The 20,285-nt window shown below is 41.1% G+C and overlaps 1 protein-coding gene across 2 annotated transcripts; it reads left to right on the forward strand.

The window, feature by feature from the left end:
* The first annotated feature begins 4 nt into the window (after window positions 1–4).
* On the forward strand, window positions 5–20,169 carry c2cd2l (c2cd2 like). Of its 2 annotated transcripts, none has more exons than XM_079355892.1 (15): window positions 5–357; window positions 645–1,075; window positions 10,310–10,405; window positions 10,647–10,766; window positions 12,487–12,597; window positions 13,228–13,338; window positions 13,473–13,572; window positions 13,660–13,792; window positions 14,332–14,396; window positions 14,608–14,729; window positions 15,239–15,410; window positions 15,591–15,683; window positions 16,082–16,215; window positions 16,684–16,897; window positions 17,538–20,169. In XM_079355892.1, exons 2-15 carry the CDS (start codon window positions 719–721, stop codon window positions 17,786–17,788), a joined length of 2,079 nt encoding a protein of 692 aa, XP_079212018.1. In that variant the 5' UTR covers window positions 5–357; window positions 645–718; the 3' UTR covers window positions 17,789–20,169. The 2 variants fall into 2 exon arrangements, with proteins under 2 accessions (XP_079212018.1, XP_079212019.1); XM_079355893.1 differs by having other exon boundaries at window positions 16,121–16,215.
* The last annotated feature ends 116 nt before the right edge of the window (window positions 20,170–20,285 follow it).

Here is a 20,285-nt window from a genome sequence, read left to right on the forward strand (position 1 = left end):
CCTCTTTTGTGCTCTTGTGTTCATCTCCCTGCCTGCAACGCCACCTGCAGGCCTCTGCAGGCCCTCGTCATTATCTTCGTGGAGAGGCTGGAGCATGGTTGTTTGGATAGGTAGGAGCGCAGATTTAAATCCATCGGAGTGAGAGGCGCTGTGACGGAGAGAAGGTTTGTTTTGGGGTGGACAGATGACAGCACACACTCACACACGCATCACTCGACACGCCGCCGATGAACCTGAGATGGGACACACACGTCTGCTGTTGGCAGCGCTGCACAACGACACGGAGCCAGCTTCACCTTACCGATGTCTCGCTTTCGATGACCTGCAGCTTACACCTCGGACTGTTTGAGTTAAACGGTACGTCATGCAGCCCGGTTCATCTACAATTTAATTTTTGCTCATTTTTTCTCGAGCATGCTGCTTCTCTTTAAAATGCATGCCCAGAAAGTCCACGTAGTGTGAACGCGTTTGAGAAAAAAAAGCGTGTGATCTCTGCTTTGAATGCAGCAGGGAGTGCTGTTTTATGCGTTTCAGAACAAGAAAATGATCACTGTGCATTATCCATCTCAGCGTGTCCTTTCACCTTAGTTATAACTTGCACATCTATTGAATCAAGATGACTCACTGACTGCTGTCACTCACAGGCTAAAGGAAGCTGACTGACAGTCCTGATATTTCCATCCGGACCTGGTGATATGAGAGGCCTCAGGAGACGCTGATGGAGCTCCAGGAGTTGGGCTGGCTGTGTCTGGTGGGTCTCTTCCTTGCCTCCTTGCTCATTGTGTTGGGATGGTTGCTCCAGTATTTGGTGACCGTGCTGCGGCTGTGGAGAGCCAAGAGAGCAGCCAAGCAGGACGGACAGAGAGATTCATCCTGGAAGAAAAAGCCCCCCCAGGGCCAGACTGGAGGTGTTTGGGACTTCCTGCTGAAGCTCCGCTCAGGCCAGGGTGGAGGTCCCACATCTGAGGCTGGGGTCAAAGGCTTGTTGACCTCTCTGTTTTCCTTTAAGTCCTTCAGGGAGCAATTCCAGAGGAGCTGGGTGAAAGCTCTGAATGAGCAGGCCTGCAGGCACGGGGTGAGTTAAAGAATTTGAGATCTTTAAAGCATGAGGAAGTAGATGGTGTTGCACAAATTTATAAACATGATGCCAGCGTGTAGAGAAACACGCCTAAGGTTACTCCACTAAGCAAGGAGCATAAATAGTTAAGCAAGGGTTGATACTGCCAGTGTACCCATGCAGGCTGGAAGTGTGTGTGTAGGCAGAAAGGTGGAGGTGTGGGAGTTGGAGTGTCTAATCGGTATAAGAGGATGGGGAGCAGAGGCTTGCGTAACAGCTCTGAATCAATGCACATAAGAGTGGAGAGGCAAAGGCAGGCAGCGTAGCCACAGTGTGAACACCCACGCCTCTTAAAAATAGTCTGATACCCCTGACTGTGGGGGGAAATGGATGTGTGCGATCAGTAGGAAGAGGCAGGATCAGACAGGGAAACTGTTGTCTTACATTTTCTGCTGCATATAACCTAAAGCAAGAAAACTATTACTGAGAAGAAAGGCTTTTTTCCCCCTAAATGATTATCTGCACTCTTGTTTGCTGTGCTGTGGAGGAAGACAGCTTTCTGTGTGCATCAACACCTCAGCTTCACACTCTACTATTGGGTTCAGCGTTACTCACAACTGCAGGCATTTGGCAGTCCAGCACGTGTTAGAGGCTTATCATAAGTTGCTAAAGGTCTTCCCCCTTTAAAGTAGCTCCTTTGATCCATGTGAATCAAAGCCTGCCACACAGTCAGATGTTTCCTCTGAGCGCTGAAAGAGGAGACAGATCCTCTTCTTCCACCCCCAATCCACCCACCCGCCCACAAACTGTGTGTGGATGCTGAATGCGAGATGAGTTGTAGGGGAGTTTAAAGGGGTCAGATTGACCCATAGGGTGAACGTGCACAACACATAAGATTCTTGATTCATTCAGGGTCAGCTCACCTCGGCTCATTAAAATGAAAGTGAAGCTACAACATGCTCTAAAAGTAAACATTAACCAGCGTGTTTCGGGTTTTAGCTGATTGAATTCATAACAGTGGAAAACACAGTTTTAATAATTACTGAATGAGATACTTCCACTTTTTCACTGAAGTGATCTCGATAAGTTAGGTACCTTTAGGCGGAAGCGGTTTACAGTGAAGTGAGTAATAAATAGCCCAAGACATGACTGAGTCAGTGCTTTAAAGTTCATCCTGAGGAAAGCAAAATAAGATCATAAAACAAGACGGAAATAAAAGTCCATCAGTAAAAACCTGATCAATATAAAAATACAGAAGAACGGCAATAAAACCCTGCTGGTAACATAAAGTTATATCCGTGTTGTTAATTTCAGGTGAATCACTTTTGTAAGTTTTGAAAGTTAACATCAGTTAAGATGACATAAACACAAATGATTGTGTTGTCATATACACTAACTTTGAGTAATTGATTGACAGTGTGCACTCTGCTGGAGTTGGAGGTCACTTGCATGAAGAGGAGCTGAAAGAGCTTCTTTGAAGACCGTGATTTCTTCGCGTTCATGCCTCCTTGCGTGAATCCCTCATGCTCTCTAGGTGTTCTTTGGGAATTTTCTCTGCATAGCACATGATGTGTTGGTATGCAGCATCGAGCCCGCTCAGCTCATGTCTGTTTTCATCAAAGTGCTGAATATTTTTTGTTGTAAGAGATCAATAAACCGGGGGCTACTGACTCTCTTTGACTGATAGTAAATGAGAGCGTGCCACCTTAAAATGACCCAATTAGTGACCTTCGTTGCTCTCGGTTACCAAGAAACTCCAAAACCTTGGAGTGAACCTTCCCTGAACTTAACCCTGCCTCCCTATATGAACATTATGAACTTCTTGTAGGTGGGATATAAATATTAATGTAACAATAAATTACATTACAAGGCTCTTAGCTGAATTCACACATTTGATGACTACAGATTATTGCTTTAGAAATTAGATTACTTTCAAAGGTGTGTGTGATTTTTGTGTTTTTGATTTGTAAGACCCTCATACCTTCACGGTTCTCTGCGTGTTTGATTGATGATGACTAGACTTATGAAGTGCTTCACAGAATCACCAGATACAGGGCTTTTAACCCACAGTTATAGGCTCTATTTGGTTTATTCTAATATAATTCTCCAGACTTTGTAAACACGTCGGTGTTTGAGGAGACAGAGACAAGCTGCATGTGTCCAATATGTCCGATGTGGTGTTTAGTTTGTGAAGTGAGCGCGTGAGCCAAAGCTTTCTGAGCACATTCATCACAATGAAAAATCCCCGAGTCATTGTTTATGCCTGCAGAGCAATCTGCTCTTCTGTGTGTGTCTGGGGCATATGCAAATCACTTGTGTGATTGTTAATAAAGCTCTGAACTTAAAACTGATTTAACATATCACGCTAAACGTGTCGCTAAATAGAAACAGGACAACATATGAGCACCGACGTAAAGACTTCATCCTTGTCTTCACAGATGCATCAAAGGTCAGAGTATTGTTGACTCTATAAATGTTCATTTATAAAATTAGAAAAGTAAACTAACTCTGTCTTTACTGCTGAGACTCAGAGCTGTACTTTTCACCTTTAAACCTTTGTGGCAAATATGAAGTGTGACCGTCAGCAAGTCACTTCACATTCTTTTGTCACCTCATGGGGTCGTGGCCAATTTCAAAACAGCAAGTTGAGCAAATGTCCAAACTACCGTCCTATACAGTCTCATCTAACGTGCATCTGATGATTATGTTTCAGCATCAGAGCAAACGTGAGCTCCCCTGGAGGAACAACAGCGTGATGAAGATACGGCTTCAGTGTCATCCTGTGGGGATTAGCAGAAAATCCTTTATAGCATTAACCTAAGTACTTGTGTGGCATTAAAGATTGATGCTGTGGGAGGTCTTAAAATAATTATGTTGAAATTCATCCAAACAAAGACAAGTTGAATGAGTTACAGTTTTTTCCCCCCCGTCTCCTGTTGCAGTAAATTAAATGTCTTTGACATTAAGTTTTTGGCTCGTCCAAAAAACAATTGAAATTGTTCTCCTACTTCTCTCAGATTAATTTTCTGTGAAATTTATTTAATATTTTGAATCAGAAAACACACTCAGTATAGCACAAGTTATCACTGAAATTCATCATGTTATTATTGAGCCTTGGCCGGAGGTAAGCTGCATGTTTTAGTGCGACAGTAATGACATCACTGTCAGGGCTCTGCGAATGAGAGAGTAGTGTCTGAAATGTTTTTAATTGTGCTGAAAGATTGCACCTTATAACTGACAACATCTAACTCCCTTTAGGCCGACTGTATTGGGGGAAGGTAATTGATTTGGGACACAACGTACGTTGTTGTAAAAGGTAGCATTGACTTCCAGGTGTCATGTTGTCAATGTGAAGTTGCCAGGCAACCAGGGGACAATGATGAAGTATTTTTATTGACTTAATAATTAAGATTTCATAAGTGTTAGTAGCCTAGTTTAGTTTTGGGCTGTTTTCATTGATACCCGATCCTCACCATCCTCCTGGACCAGTCCAACCATCAAAAGGGGCTGTGCAAACACGGCTAACTTACAGAGTTACACTAATTTTGAGTTTTATGTCCTTGGAGTTGAACTTATTCTGAGGGGAGCCGTGGCCCCTGAAATCCAGTATTCAGAGAGAAAAAAAATGAAAATAACAAAAAAGGACAAGCTTAAAAAAAGGCATCATGGGGCCGATTTCATGACAGCAACATTGGGGGATGTTACATAAACATGGAGAGCAGCAACAAATGCTACAAGAGAGAAAGTATCTCTGTCTTCATTTAAGAAACCTAGTGTGGAGATTTTTTTTATTTTTATGTCAAAAACATAAATGCCACATGATAATTATAAAGTGAGTGGTTCTGAAAGTGTTGAAGAGACATTAATTGGCTTAAGATACAGATTTGATGAGACATTTGCAACCTTAGGGGGAAAAGCAGAGTCTTGATGCAGCTGGGGTTTTTACAGTCTAAAGATATACCTAGTCTATAGTCTTTGGCTCCAGGCTTTGTCTGAGTTTCTTAAATGTGGCATGCAATGACATCCACTTTATGTATGAACACACAATGTACACGCATGCACTTAATTACAGGATGGTAATTTCCATGGAGTCACCAGTAACAAGCTGCACCTGTCATAAGCATATTAAGTGTATACCTCCAGAGGTTCATTTAAATTAACACAAGCAGTTAAATGTGGTTTGCACACGTTGGCTCCACTCAAACATTAGCCTGTCACACAAAGAAATTCAAGAAACAAGAATCTTATCAGGGGCATAAAAACTACCCCTGCATTTTGATTTGCATGACTCAGCTGCTGTTGCTGAAAATGTGTGTTTGCTGATGTATTACTGTGGGAGTCTTTGGATTTTATCTTGCCTTGGCAGGACTGGATATGGAGCTCCTCAGATGTCTCTGGCTGGATTAGTTGGTGCATTGAGCTTGAAGGACTGCCCTCTTCAGACCAGCAGATCATAATCGTATTGTCAGACTCTTCCTGCTTTTGCAGCTGACGCCTCATGCCAAGGGTTCAGTGGGTGGTACTGTCGAGGAGGATTAATAGAGCAATCGAGTGTGCATCTGCAGGGAAGGAAGCTTTGAGTCCATTCACAATCTGCAATTATACTGAGCATGGTGATTAGCTAGAGGACACAGTTCACTTCTTCCCTCTCTGGCTGGGAGCTGCTGGTAGATGATTAATGCTACCAGTGATTATGCTCAAGTAGATTCTTCTTAACGACATAGGACATCAAGCACTCTGCACTCATTTGCTTCAGTCACAGCTGACTGATTACTTTCTCCAGCGAGTTTGACTCAAATGACTAAAATTGACTTTATTCCCACAAATCGTAGTTATTTATTGGCCACACAGCTCCTTTGACTCACCATTTAAAGTGGAGACACACACTTATCAATTATTCTAATATCAATTAGTTTATGAAAAGATCCTAAATGCTTAACAGAAGTCCTTACATTTTTGCGCGCCATTTCATAGTTTGAATGACTGTATTTGACAAATAATGTCACATACAATGGCCTGCTAATATTAAAAGCTAGCATCACTAGTTAAAGCAAAGGCGAAATGGCTAAAACTGCATGCTAAACTGTTATGAATTAGACGACATACATGCTAGTGTAAGTATACCTAAAGTGCAGCATAGTTCTTTAGCACCTTTTAGCATACTGCCATTGTTTTGCATTTAGCATGCTAACACTGCTAAGACATATTTACATCCCATAAACCACATAGCCAAAGTGGGAAAGAAACAGAAGAGTGATAACTTTTGTCATGTTGTCAGAACAGTGGGCTTGTGTTTGGGCTAACATTTTTCCCTAAAGCTATTTGGAAATGTAAACATTAGATGCTTGATCAGTTTGGTTAAATAAAATGTATAAATGGCTTTTTCTACACCACAGAAGTTTGTACCTTTTCACAGCCAAAACCTGAAATACACGCTGCTATTACAGAAGGCATAAAGGAAGATGAGGGTCAACAGAAGCCACAGGGGGAGTGTATTTCTGGCTGACCCACATGCTTTTCAGACAGCCGGACCCAAAGGGTTGACGCTGACGAACCTGAAGTGACACTGTGGATGTCCTCAGGAACGGCGTCTCTCCAGAAATATCTTTAATATACACTCATGTGAACAGGGGTGGTTCACAAGGACAAACGTGTGGTGATGCTGCTAGCTTTGGCCTCTCCATGATAAAACAAGCTCAGTTGCTTCTGCCAGGAGGATACTCAACACCACGGAGCACCAGATGGCTATCAAGAGGCCAATAGATGCAAAATGTCTGAGTAACCGTCTCTTTGAAGGAAAAGAAAGCCAATGAACAGCTGAACATTTAGATTCTCTCGGGCCTTTATGAATTAGATATTGGACTGACGGCGCAGATTAAGAAAATATGGTTGGGCTCGCACAGTTTCACTTTGAAGACATTCAGACTGATCTATAAGAAAGTGCCCGTGTACTCTATGCACCCCTGATAAATGAACACATGCATCCATAAACTTTAAAAATTTTCAAGCTAGCACCATGGTCAACTTAATTTGAAAAAATTAAATCTTTCAATTTAAAATCTTAATTTAAAAGTGGTGACCATAAGTGGTAAAAAAAAATAAGGCACTTGTGAAAGTGCAAAAATTGCACTCAATTGTCCACTTGAGGCAAGTTGCAAAAGCAAAGAAAACCCCATTTGAGCCCATATTAAAATACCTATTTGTACAGCATAAACATTTACTTTTTGGATCTGAAAACAGGTTTGGTTCTTATTAGCTCATTTCTTTACCTGGAAAAGGTTTAAGAGGTGGAATAATTATATTAAGGCTAAGAGCTTTGCATAGTTAGCCATATTAAGGATATGGCTGATTTGACAGACAGGCAGGAGTGTTGTAGCTGTTTGCAAAAAGGATGGACTTGAACTCAGCCAAATCCTGTTACTGACCTTAAACTATAGGATCTGTTTGTGTTGCGTTCATTGTTGGTACTTTGTTGGCTACATGACAAGCTAGTGGAGCTGGATGGACTTGTTTCCGCTAACAAGATATTCTTTGTGTGCTTCTGGATTAGCCAGAGGTTAATTTGAGTCAACATGTGCAGTATGGCAGCCGCTATCATCAGTTTCATAATTCTACACCGATGGCTGGCATCATTCAGACTATGTCCATGTTGTATACAGTCTATGAGTCAACCCCAAAGAATACAACTATTGGATTAGAGTTCAGCCCAGAGAGTGTTTGTTCACAGCAAATAATATCAGCACCAAGAGCCATAAACAACCCAGACTTCAAAAAAATCTGATGACATAACCTTCCCTTAAGCATGCAAGAATTTGATTGACAAATATTGGCGAGCCTCTGCTGCCATGTGTCCCGAAGTGATCTGCAAAATGATGAGGTTGTCTTTATTCTATATGTCATGCATTTGTTTGGTTTAACATAGAAAGTGACAAATCTAAGCCGTTAATGTGAAGTGACTCCTCTCAGAAAAATGCCTCTGGATTGGAGGGTTTTCGGTATAAATGTTGTCATATTTGGAGGACGTCTGGTGGTCTTGTGGTTATGTGACTTGCAATAATAGGTGCAGTAAATGCGGAATGAAATGGCATGTATAGTTAGACCTGAATCACATGCCCTCTCCCTTTTCCAGTCTACAGTCTATATAAATAATACAGATTTTAATGAAATCTAAATTGCAAAACAATGGTGTTACGTTATAATTGTCTTTTGCTCTCTTTATGTCCAGTCCATTTTTGCAGAATATGCTTTCACAAAAACACTCTGACATTTAGGAGAATTCTCTCACATCCTCTTGCCAACTCAAATTAGCCTCACAGCAAATATGCGGGTGGTGGTTGACTGCAATGACACAGCTTTCACTAAAGCAACATCTACAGAACACGCACAATCACAACCACGTGATTATTGGGTTTCTCCAAAGCCTTCACAATCTGAAATACATCACATCATATTTGTTCTGCACTCTGGATGTAATGAACGGTTGGGTGACTTAGCAGTTTTAGAGGCTCCAGCCAACCGAGGTAAACACAGCCGGTTGTACTCTGTGGTCATGTGACTGCAGTGTTGGTCCAGGGAATCTACGTAAGCTTGCAGCATTGCACTTGGCTTTTTGCCCTTCTGACTGGAACACACACACATACACATACACACACAGTACACACCAGAAACTTTGTTATATCATCCTTCCACCTCTGCCCCTCCTCCGATGTTGTGTGTGATAGTGATTGGACTTGGACCTAGGGGAACATATGCCCTGACAATAGGGGATTTGTGTTCTCTGGCTTGTTTCTCCTGAGACAGTTAAAGCCGGTGTCTGAAGCAGATCTTCTGGCACGCTCACACGGTGAGAGTAGGCCACTGGTGTTGTCACGTTTCCTTGTGAATCTTGTCTTACAACTGAGACAATAATTCCTCTTGTTAGGGGTCTCTTCCAAGTCTAACACTCCCACAGTAAAAGCTGTCTGGCCTGTAAGCATGACTAAGCATTGACCGATGCAGTCCTGATACTGATGGGTGAGGCACAGGCTCGGTGTACTTTTTTTTTATTAGCCAGATCCAGACAGAGAATCCACAACTTCAACACTATAATAGAAGCTTATATTCCCTAGCAGTCTCTAGTCAAACATATGTTGTAACATTTTTTGCCAGCACCTTCAGGCAGTATTCATCCGAGTGCACAAATCCACTGAGCAGCCTGGAGAAAAAAACCCAATGATGCTTTGCCATTTATTGAATATACAAGCATTTTTGCAGAAACTGCTTATTTATATACACATTATGACACGTCACAAGAGACGGTTTATTAACAAGAGTGTTATTATGACGCATGAATAATCTTTCTTCACCACAGGATATTCCTGTTTGGCCAGAAATTGGGAGAATGTTCTGGCTAGTAAAACTTAACCAGGAGTAAATAAACCTTTTTAAAGGCAGGGAAAAGGATGTTCATGTACTGTGATAAATAGAAAATACAAATATTCATAGCTTTTTTTTAAATTATTACTTTATTTCACCAAAAGTCAAGCTACCAAATATTAAGAAAGGAATGCATCAAGCCATAGAACTATGGAAGAACTGGAAGTAAGAAAGTAATAACTAGTTCAAGTAGTTCAAGTAATTCCACCATGTTTTTTTAGTAAAAGTTGTGTGAGAGGGGAACCTGTTGCTGTACATCAGATTTCTTATTTCGACAGATTTTTCAAGCCGGCCATAAAAAAAACCCAACAAACACAAACATTAATTCTGACATGTGACATATATCTGCCTCCTCAACATACAATATGTTGCAAGAAAGCCAGTGTCACACATGCTCTTCCATGATGGTGTGGTCAGACGCAGCTTGTTTGTGTTTATAGCTACAGACACATAAACTGAAATAGGTTATAGTCATGATGATCAAATGCAGGATCAGAGCGGATTTCTGGCAAGAGTTTGCAGACATGTTCTGAGACTTCTTTAAACTTGTTGAAAAGCGATGACACATGCCTTGGCATCGGGATTGGTATTGGGAGGGAAAAAATGGTTTCAAAATATTGCTTCTTAAAATTTTCATTTAAGTTGAAATATTAGCAGTAGCAGCAGCTTCCTTTTTCGAATTGACCAACGATGCAGGAGCACAGTGACTACCAGCTAACCAGCTGCATGAAAGGCTGCAGACTGCAGTACAAATGATTGTATGTCTATCCTAAGTGTCTCTTCTCACCCTCTTATGTAATATTGAGGATATTTGTTCTCCTCCCCCGTCTCTTCCAGAGCTCCATCCAGATCACTTTTGACAGCAGTCTCCAGCTAACGGCTGCCTCTGCCATAGATAGCGTGACCTGCACTGACCAATCAGCGCACAGGATGGTGAGTAATCTAAATGTATCATGTTCATTACCACATACAGGAATTAACATCTGAAGCTGACATATTTAGCCACTCACCCAGTAAATTTTAATTAGGGCAAGACATGACATGAACAATCCTGGCCCAAATTTCTGTGTCAATTAAGCTGCCGATGAAGACGCATTTTAATCAAAGGATGTGTGATAGAAACAAAAGGAATTTCGCCTTCACTCTTTCAGTGTCGCTTCTTCTTGTTTCACAGGTGTTACACTGTAAATGTTGGGTGGACACGGTGACATTTCCTGTGACCGTCACTCAGCAGTCACATGCTGCCGTTTCCATGGACACCTATCAGATCACCATAGCGCCTACTGTGGCACAGGTATAAAAGCTCACCACCTGGATTTTTGCAATTTGCACATTCGAGGGGAAGGCTTCGAAAACAAATGTTAATGACGGAGGTTCATTTGCATTGTTATTCAAATGTGTTAAAAAACCCTTCACATGTGATGCAGTCAACACTGTCATGGTCATGTGATGAGGGATTTTTTTTTTTATAGTTTTATTGGTTATGACAATCAATATCCTCCTGTTTATTTCAGCAGTGCACTTATGTAATAGCCGAATGAAATCAGAATCAAAGATCATCATCAGGGGGAAATGTGGCTGTTGCAGTGGCTCTTATACAGGACATAAGATGAAGATGTATATGAAATATTAAACATGTAATAAACAGAAGTACAAAAAGCACAGAGAACTTCATAGTTAGGATTCATGAAAGAAATATTGACCAGTTTAGTTCCAGTTTTGCACAGAGGCAAATAAACAATGAATAATGAAGGAGTTTAGAGCAGCTGACAGTGAAACAAGTCCAGGGTCCGACATCTGACAGTCAGGGGGTGGAGTTAAAAAGCTTTTTTGCCCACTGGCAGGATTGACTTCCTGTAGTGATCTGGGGTGCGTCATGGGGGGATGAGGTTTGAACTGAATATGCTTCTGTGCTTTCCCAGTACCTTTTATAGAGGGGATGGGTCTTATCATCAAATATGCATCCTGGTCATGATGCTCCCATCTTTTTCACTGATTATGATGTGTTTTATGTGTGAAATATGCTATACGTTTTACATGTGAATTGTTGTTGGTTTCATTTTTATTTTTCACTGATTCTCCTGTGGAGGAAGCTTAATATATGCTACACTTGGAAGTCTAAGACAAATCCCCAGCGGCACAATACAGTTTATTAAATCCCACTGCATTGCATAGACTTGCATGCCTCCTCCATGCATGGTTTTGTATCGCTTTGCATTGCATGGTATGGTATGACGCGTAGATGGAACAGCAGCCTCCTCTCTGAGAGTTCACTCCCACATCTTCTCTGGCCTTGCGGATCAGTTTGTTCAGTCAGTTCACATCTGCTCCCGTCATCCTGCTGTCGTTGCACCCAACAACAAACAGGATTGCGCTGGCTACCACAGATTGAAAGAACATCCTCAGCATAGTCCTGCAGATGTTAAATCCTGCAAGTGGTTCTCAATCTGAACTTAACCCTTTCCACCATCTAGCATTAAAAGAAAGTCTTATCACCTGATTAAAAAAACTGTGAGTTTTACTGTGAAATGTTCCCTGATAGTTTATAGTGTAAAATATCTTTCAGATGCTCGTGCGGTCTGCTTTTCCTTTAGGAGGAAGAGGCCTTGTTTAAAATGAATCATCAAAAAAAACAACTGGATAATTAGTTGTGAGTTCCCTCTCAATGAAGCCACAGATCAACACTAATAAACATTATCTTGTTTGTATTCAACACCTAATAATCAACAGGACCACTTAGTAAAAAGTTTAAGGGGGTTAATAGTGATTGTCCTTAATACAAAAAAGAGAGAGTGTGGCTCCGTCCTGTGCTGCTCCGACCCTAAACTCACCTTTCTCCTGAGATTAAAGACATTTAAAGGCACAGTTACTAGGAAGCGACATTATATTCACCTACCTGCCTTTTCTAAAGTTATTGAACTGATATAAATGCACTGTAGTGAAAGCAAACTGTAAATACGTGGACAATGTTGCCTCTTTTTCTAACATCTTCTCTCCCTGTCTGTCTGCATCAGGTGGCTGTGTTTCTGGAGGAGATGGCCGATGAGGGTCTGCTGATGTCCTGGACTCTTTCGAAGCAGCCGTCGTTTAGTCTGAGTGTGACTCCCTGCAGGGTGCAGCGACAGGTGAGAACGTCTGATACTGATCCCGCTGATATGATATGCCGGCCTCATGCGGCTCTGAAAAATTAATCAGACTTCCACGCAGAGGCCGTGCACATTCAAAACAAAAAACACGCATTATTCAAATGCTTCATCAATCCCAGTCAACGCGTCATGTTTTGCATGCGAGTCGCTCTCCGCCTCATAACGCTCCTCATGAGTCACGGAGGAAATGCCGTTCTGAAAATAGTTGTATAAATGTGTGCTTACAAGCCATGTAATGGCTTTTGTCTGAGAGAGAGACAAGGTCTATTAAGGAGAAAGATACATGCTGTTTGTCTTCTGAAAGAAAGAAAGAAAGAAAGAAACGGCTCTCGGGGATAACCACTCAGAGTGATGTCAAAAAAATAAAACTTTCTATTTTTTCACATTAATTGCAAGCATGAAATATTCAGTGTTCAGTTCCCCAGAGGTGCAAGGCTTCTTGAGCAAACAGCCGTGACAGTTATTTTCCTATCTGTGCTGCTTTGATATTATTTTAATGACAGTGATATGAGACACAAAAAAGTGATTGAAAGACCCAGTCTGTACTTACCTTTCAACCTCTCCTGCTCCAACACATCCCCAATTAGTAATACTTGTTCTTCTTCTCAGAGCCCTGAAGGTGATGCCGACCTGGACACCATTAAGGGACTGATAGAGGACACTCTGTTCAGCTCTCAGCCTGCGATGGTCCTCAACCTCAAGACTTGTGTGTCCTCCTTGGTAAGAAATATTTAAGTTGAAATAAAAGGGTTTATGTTTTATGACATCATGTTCTTGCTTTGACTGAATGCTGTATTCATCATCCTGAGCTTGAACTAATTTGCTGTGGTACCCTTCTTTCTCCATGCTCCTAGGCCCCCATGGACCATCTGTCTGTGGGATTAAACTCTGCACCCCAGAGCGTCTTAGTGAGACGACTGCTGCTCCGGCAGCTCGGGGCGACCTTAAGTAAAGGTCAGACGTTTTCCCTCAGCGTCAGATCATATCCGTTCGGCTTCCTGCTGATTGTAGAGGTCTCACTGTGTCTCTGTGTGCGTGCAGGTCATTTCTTGAGATCAGGGGAGCTGTGCTGTGTCCTGAACCTGGACCAACCCTCCACAGAGAGGTCAACAAGCTTCCTGTCTGTGCCCAGCAACCCAAACACCCCGCTGGAATGGAGCGAGGAGATTTCTATGTGAGAAGGCGTCAAGCTTTTGTGCTCTTCCTGCCAAAAAAAGGCTCTGACATATTTTCTCTTTATCAGTTTCTCATGTTGAGGTGAAAAATTCGAACTCATAGAGATGCACTGGTAGAACAACGTAATTGGCCGACATCAGTCCAGTTAACAAATATAGGCCTGTCAGAAAAAAAAAATGGCCTTCAGGAGTGTCAAAAGCTGATGAATATCTGTTGTGTCACATCAAAGTAGAGAAGGTAAGCTCATATAGTGAACTGCTGATTCGGAGAGAGTCTGTTCTAAAGCAGGTTTTTTTTTTTTAACATCATCTCTAAAGGTTCAGCGACCTGCAGTTTGTAAGACATGTTCCAATGACATTTCAAGAGAAGGGATTAAACCAACACAGTCAATAATTTTCATGCTGTTAAGTACAACTAAAGATTTCCAGAAATGTGAAAGGAGAAATCTACCTCAGAAAAAAAGTTGCAATATTCCTTTATTTGTAAATTCTGGTTTCCCGTTAAATCTGACATGTGTTTTTTTCCCGTGTGTTGCAGGGAGCTCGGGCTGGACACCAAAGAGTTGAGGGTCAGACTTCTGGAACGAAATGGAAAAAAAGAACGTAAGGCACTGCTGCTTAGCAATTTACTACTGGCTGCAGTTCAAAAGCCTGATCAGCGCGAATGTTTAGACTTCTTAAGCAGAATCATTGATGCCTTTAATGTGCTGTTGGCAGGCTGTGACGGTCTTTCGTTGCGTTTTTGTAACGTATAAAATGTGAAAGTGCTAAAGAGAACGTTTTAATGCTTTTGGATTTTTCTAATCTTCATTAGAATTTCTGCCCGGCTACGCCTCCGTCGTCTTTGACCTCTGCCACAAAGTTCCCACCGGTCAGCACACACTGTCAATCAGCCCCGGCCACGGCTTGGCTCCACACGCTACAGTCACAGCAGAGGTGAGTGAAGAGACGCAGCGCACTCCTGTAAAATAATGGAAAAACACTTTCAAAGCTGTTCTCATGCTTTGAAGTGTGGCGTTACATCATCACAGTTTATTATCTAACTGAAACAAAGATTCACTACAAAGGCAGAGGCAGTGTTGTATAACAGCAGCCCATTGTCATGCCGCTGACAGCTGTCTCTGCAGACTTGTTGCCTTTTTTTCCCCTTCTTGTGATTTACATATTTTTCAAAGACAGCAACACAGCAGCATCTGCTTTATGCCTTCTGGCCAATATTTACATTAACACCACCTGTTGTCCTTTACATCTCCTGTAGCTTGTTATACCCACACTGGTCATCAAACTGAAATCATCCCTGCAGGTGAACATGTCAGTTTAAATAAAGCTCCTGGGTTTCAATGAAGTTGAAAGTCTTTCCCTGAAGGCGTTTATTCGCTCAATGAAAAGTCCAAAGCCATACATATTCACATCAATTGTCGTTGTTTTTTTTTTAACTCCTCCAGCTGCTGTACGTTGAAACAGAGGAGCCTCGCAGCACCAACCATGCTTTGCCCCTCCGTTCCTCTGTCACCCCCACTAAGAAAGTGGATGTGGACCGAACCATCATGCCAGATGGAACCATCGTCACCACTGTGACCACCGTTCAGTCTCGACTCAAACTGGAACGCAGCCCAGGTTAATCTGACAAATAATACAATACTGCATTAAAAAACTCCATTATGACTTAATGGCTGTTCACATGCAGCGTGGCTCTTTTTTAACGTCTTCTAACCTTGTTACAAACAATGTGCACAACAAAAGAGTGTTGTGATTGTATTGAAAGTGACTTTAAAAAAACGCTGGGGTGCATTTCAGGTGAGTCTCCTCTGCGTACGCCATCCAAAGTGGAGGTGACGGAGAAGAAGCCCACCATCCTGTCAGATGCCAAAGGCAGCCCCAACCCCAGCAGTGAGTTCAGGCTGGAAGGCCAGACGTTGTTTTACATAACAGATGTAAAGTAGGGTAAGCAGCAGGCCGCTGTGTAACATGAGAGGAGAGAAATGCACCTTTCAGCAAGCATCATGTCCTCTCTGTGCAGGAACTCCTGCTCAAAATCCTGAGTAGTGCTTTACTGCTGCAACCTGCCTTCTTGAAAACAAGAACTAGGACAATATTTAGTCTCAGAAAATAAACAGTGTTGAAAATAAGAATTTAATATATGAAAATAACATATAGTAACTCTTAGAAGTTTGATAACATTTTCAAATTAAAGTGCACTACAATCCAAATCTAAGTTTTCATTTTGAACAGTGTTTCACGGTGAACTAGTATAGTGCTGATTTACATATTTGTGTGTCGTTGCTCAGAGAGCAGCCGCCTGTCTAATGGCCTGGATCCCGTTGCAGAGACGGCTATTCGGCAGCTGACGGAGTCGGCATCCAAAGCAGCTCGGAAGACCCCAACCAAAAGGAGCACACTGATCATCTCGGGCGTGTCCAAGGTGAGAGGATTAAATCCTTGTTTCAGTGCCAAGGCTTACACTGACACATCAAAATTGATGTAAATGTTCTTTTTTTAAATAGTATATTTAAATAAGAGCTACATTTTAAATTGTCTTTCAACATTGTGGAGCTCTTCAGTGGGAGGTCAACCACTTGCAGGTTTTTTTTTTTTTACTATTTTTACTGCTACTATAATAACAGGTAAATACACCCTACACTTAAAGGAATCCCAGAATACAATGACAAGAAGGTGAAATGACTTTAAGCTAAATTTAGTCCACATGCCCAACCCCACATAGGGCCACATTACGGCAGGATGAGAGTTCTCTGACCTGATTCCGTCCTGAAAGCCTTCGGCAATGTATTCAGTGCAAAAGGCTGCACTGAGAGCATGATGCAAAATCTGCAAAATATATATATATTTTTTAAAGGGCATCGTTTCATTCATTATGTCTATTGCTCATTAGGTTCCGCTCTCTGAAGATGACTGTGCGCTATCCAGCGGCTATGCTGCGGCCATGGATGCAGCCATGCATGGCAACCATTATGGTGCTGGGCATTACCAAGATCCAGAAGAAACCACACCCTCCGATGTGTCAGAGCGGCCGTCTGTGGACGATGTGGAGTCAGATACTGGTTCCACTGGTGCCTTGGAAACACGCAGCTTAAAGGACCATAAAGGTAACTCAGGTGTCCTTGTTTGTGATTGGTCCACAGATTCAAGGTTTTATCTAATGGCATGTGTTGTTATGAAAGTGTTAATGAAATATTTCAGTTATAACAATACTAATAGTAACATTAACATTAAAACAGATTTATGTATGAATGTATGTATGTATGTATGTATGTATGTATGTATGTAGACTTGCTCATAGGCACCCCTGATTTTGGATAATTGAAATCTATGAATAGATTTGTACCCTTTATTCTTTGAAAATTTCTTTTGTTACTTTTGCACTTTTTGTCATTAGTTGAAACATCTCAGTGAAGTTATAAAATCCATCATACAACTTATTTTATTGCCTTTTATAATTTCATCAGAGATTAATTCACAGGCTATCAGATATAAGTGACTCTGAAGTGATGTTGCTGCTGCCCTCTGGTGGCCTTTTTGCAGCACAAACCCAACAGACCAAATGGATGTGTGAGGGGATCCATGCTGAACTGTCTTGAAAATCAGTTTGATGAGCCTTTTTCTGTTTCATACTGTATACAGTAACTAGCAGTCGATTGATTGGCTAAGGGTTTTTAGCAAAGTCTGAAAAGTGCATTTGTAGACTTACATTTTGACACATTGATGTGTTCTGTCTGTTTGCTGCAGTGAGCTTTCTGCAGAGTGGGTCGAAGCTGTTATTTCGCAGAAGACATCGAGAAAAGGAGTCCTGCCTCAGCCAATCACATGAAGACATCTCCAACATGGGCAATAACTTTGCTGCTGCAGCAACCAGCAGCCGTAAGAAGTCTGGCAGCTTTTCCAGGCGTCTCATCAAGCGCTTCTCTTTCCGCTCATCAGGAAAAACAAAAGGCAAAACCACTACGACCAACGGAGGAGCAAGCTCTGTGGATAACTGATAAGCCAGTTAGGACATTTTCTCATCTTGACTGTAAGGCAAGAATCCAGTCTTTGACAGGGTGACACCCCAGGTGGGTTATACACCTTGAAATGAGGATACCTCTGGGAGGACTTTCCTCTGGAGAGAACGAGATGAAGCTTCAGGGCAGACATCATGAAAAATCAAGTAACTCATTCTGTTTAATTTGAGAAGAGATCTTCCGCAGGGTCAGTGGGAGGTAAATCCTGTCGTTGCATGGAAATAACTCATGCACAGTTGGAAGAAGAATTACAACAGGGGTTTGAATACCAAAACATGTCCTGATATTATGTAATGACATAAAAGGCTAGTAAGATGCTGCTGGTTGCACTTTGGACTCTTAAGGTTGTTTTTTTGTTTTTTTAATTTTTTGAAACCACACTGTAAAATTCTTGGGTTTTATAAAAGTAATTTATTATTCTATGGATCTCATGAAAAAGTGCTTTTTATGTTACCTTCCCAAAAAAGTAATCCTAAGCCCCTTTTCGACCAAAGGTCTCCAGAACTTAAAGGTTCAGGGACTTCTCCTAAAGGAACTAAAAGGTTCATGTTGCCCGTAGATAGTTGTCAGCGTTTCCACCGGTGCCTGAAGTCCAAGGAAGTTTATGCAAATCAGGCTGTTTTTCTTTGAAAATTACTTATTTGATTAACAGTAAAAGGGAGACGAGTGCTGTGTTAACTGTGTGGAAAGAAGAAGAATTGAACTGGAAATTGATGTACCTTATTTCACCAAACTCTCCAGAAACTATTGTCAAAAGTCCCTGGACCTTTAGAAAGTAGATAACTCCCAGCAGGATCTTCTTTAGGGGTTGATCCTCTACCCCAGAACTACATTTGTACCCTGGTAGATTCGGTCGAAACGCACTTAGTTCTTTAAAAAGTCCAGAGATCTGGGTTATAATGCCTCCAGTCGAAATGGGGCTTATAGTTGCATTACACTGTAAAATAAAGACATTGTTGTGTTTTTCCATGCAAATGTAATTTAAAGCTAAAAAAAACAGTCACACTCATGCTGTTACTTTCTGCTTCAACATCGCTTTTAGAATATTTGTCAATATTGTATCTTATATAAGACGCTAAAAAACAATATATTTACTGTACTTTTTCTTTTATGAAAGTACTGTCTGTACATCATAACACATTTTAGTTTACTTTTAAAACTTCAACTACCAGGATACTTACCTGACCAGCTGTTTTTTGTTTTTTTTAATTTTGATTTTTCTTCTGGCTAAAAAGAAGAATGATTTACTACTTTACATGTGGCTTCTGTTGGCTCCATTTGAGCCAAGTGCATCACAACAATTCATTAAGACTATCGTCACGCTCATTTGGAGTTTTCTTATTGCAATAACATTCATTAACTTGCATATTTATTGGGGGTAATGCCTCACAGGGTTGCAAGCTTTCATTTGCAGGAAATGCTTCACTAATAATCTTTAACTCAATCATGCAAAACTTATCCAGTAAGTACATATAGGAGCATCATCATGTTGTATTTCTTCTTAAATACATGCAAGTCTTACATGATTGATAATACTGGAAAGGTTCGTCTGTTAAGATTGGGGGGGGGAAGCAACATTGAGAAAGCATTAAGAGATTTTCTGAAAGGGAAATATGAGTAACAGGACTGTCGCAGTTTGTCAAGAGGTGATGGTAGGAGTTATAAAACGAGTACACACTCAGGGCTAGAAATGAAACCGAAGCTATCGACTTGATTTCAGAGGAAACCCGCTGTGCCCTTTAAAGGCACACAGAACCAGGATGTAAAAATGTACATAGGGTTTGGGGCATTTGTGTGAAACAGAGAAAATATAGAAACTGCATTTTTATTTGTTGGACATCAGAAGAAGAAAAAAAATATTCTGACTAAATTATAATGTGTTTTCTCATGAATAAAGGGAATTCTTTTTAGGTGATCACAGAGGTTGAGCCACTGCAATCCCAAGTACCATGTGCTTTGCAGCAAACTTAGTAATTGTCTGAAGGCCCAATCTATATACCGGTACTGTCTATTGCCAGAATGGGGAAGCAGATAACGGCTGATAAATTTAATTAATGTGTGATTTCTGTTGTTATATTTGAAATGTGTAATTTATTAAAAAATAAATTATTTTTGGAGCATCACTTCTTTGAAACCAGAATATGGGCTACTTTGGATATTTCATTAAGGAGTGGCACACACACTTTACCCTGAGGTTTTGCGTTTTAAACAGCAATGCAATTTACCTTTGATGCATCTGCTTTTTTTTATTTATACTGAGGTGTGTCTCTTTGAGGATTTTATTTTCACATGCTGCTTTGTTCAGCTCAAGAGATGCTAAATATAAAGATGATGACAATAAATACATGCATACCAACCAACTCCTTTCTCTTGTTTTAGATATTTCTGCATAGCAACAAACTTGAATGCCCTATTCGTATTCAGTTTAGGCACCTTTTGCTTTTCTCATCCTGCAAAATTGAAAAAAGCGCCAAAA

The sequence above is a fragment of the Symphodus melops genome (genome assembly GCF_947650265.1).
Source record: "Symphodus melops genome assembly, chromosome: 11".
Classification (NCBI taxonomy): Eukaryota; Metazoa; Chordata; class Actinopteri; order Labriformes; family Labridae; genus Symphodus; species Symphodus melops.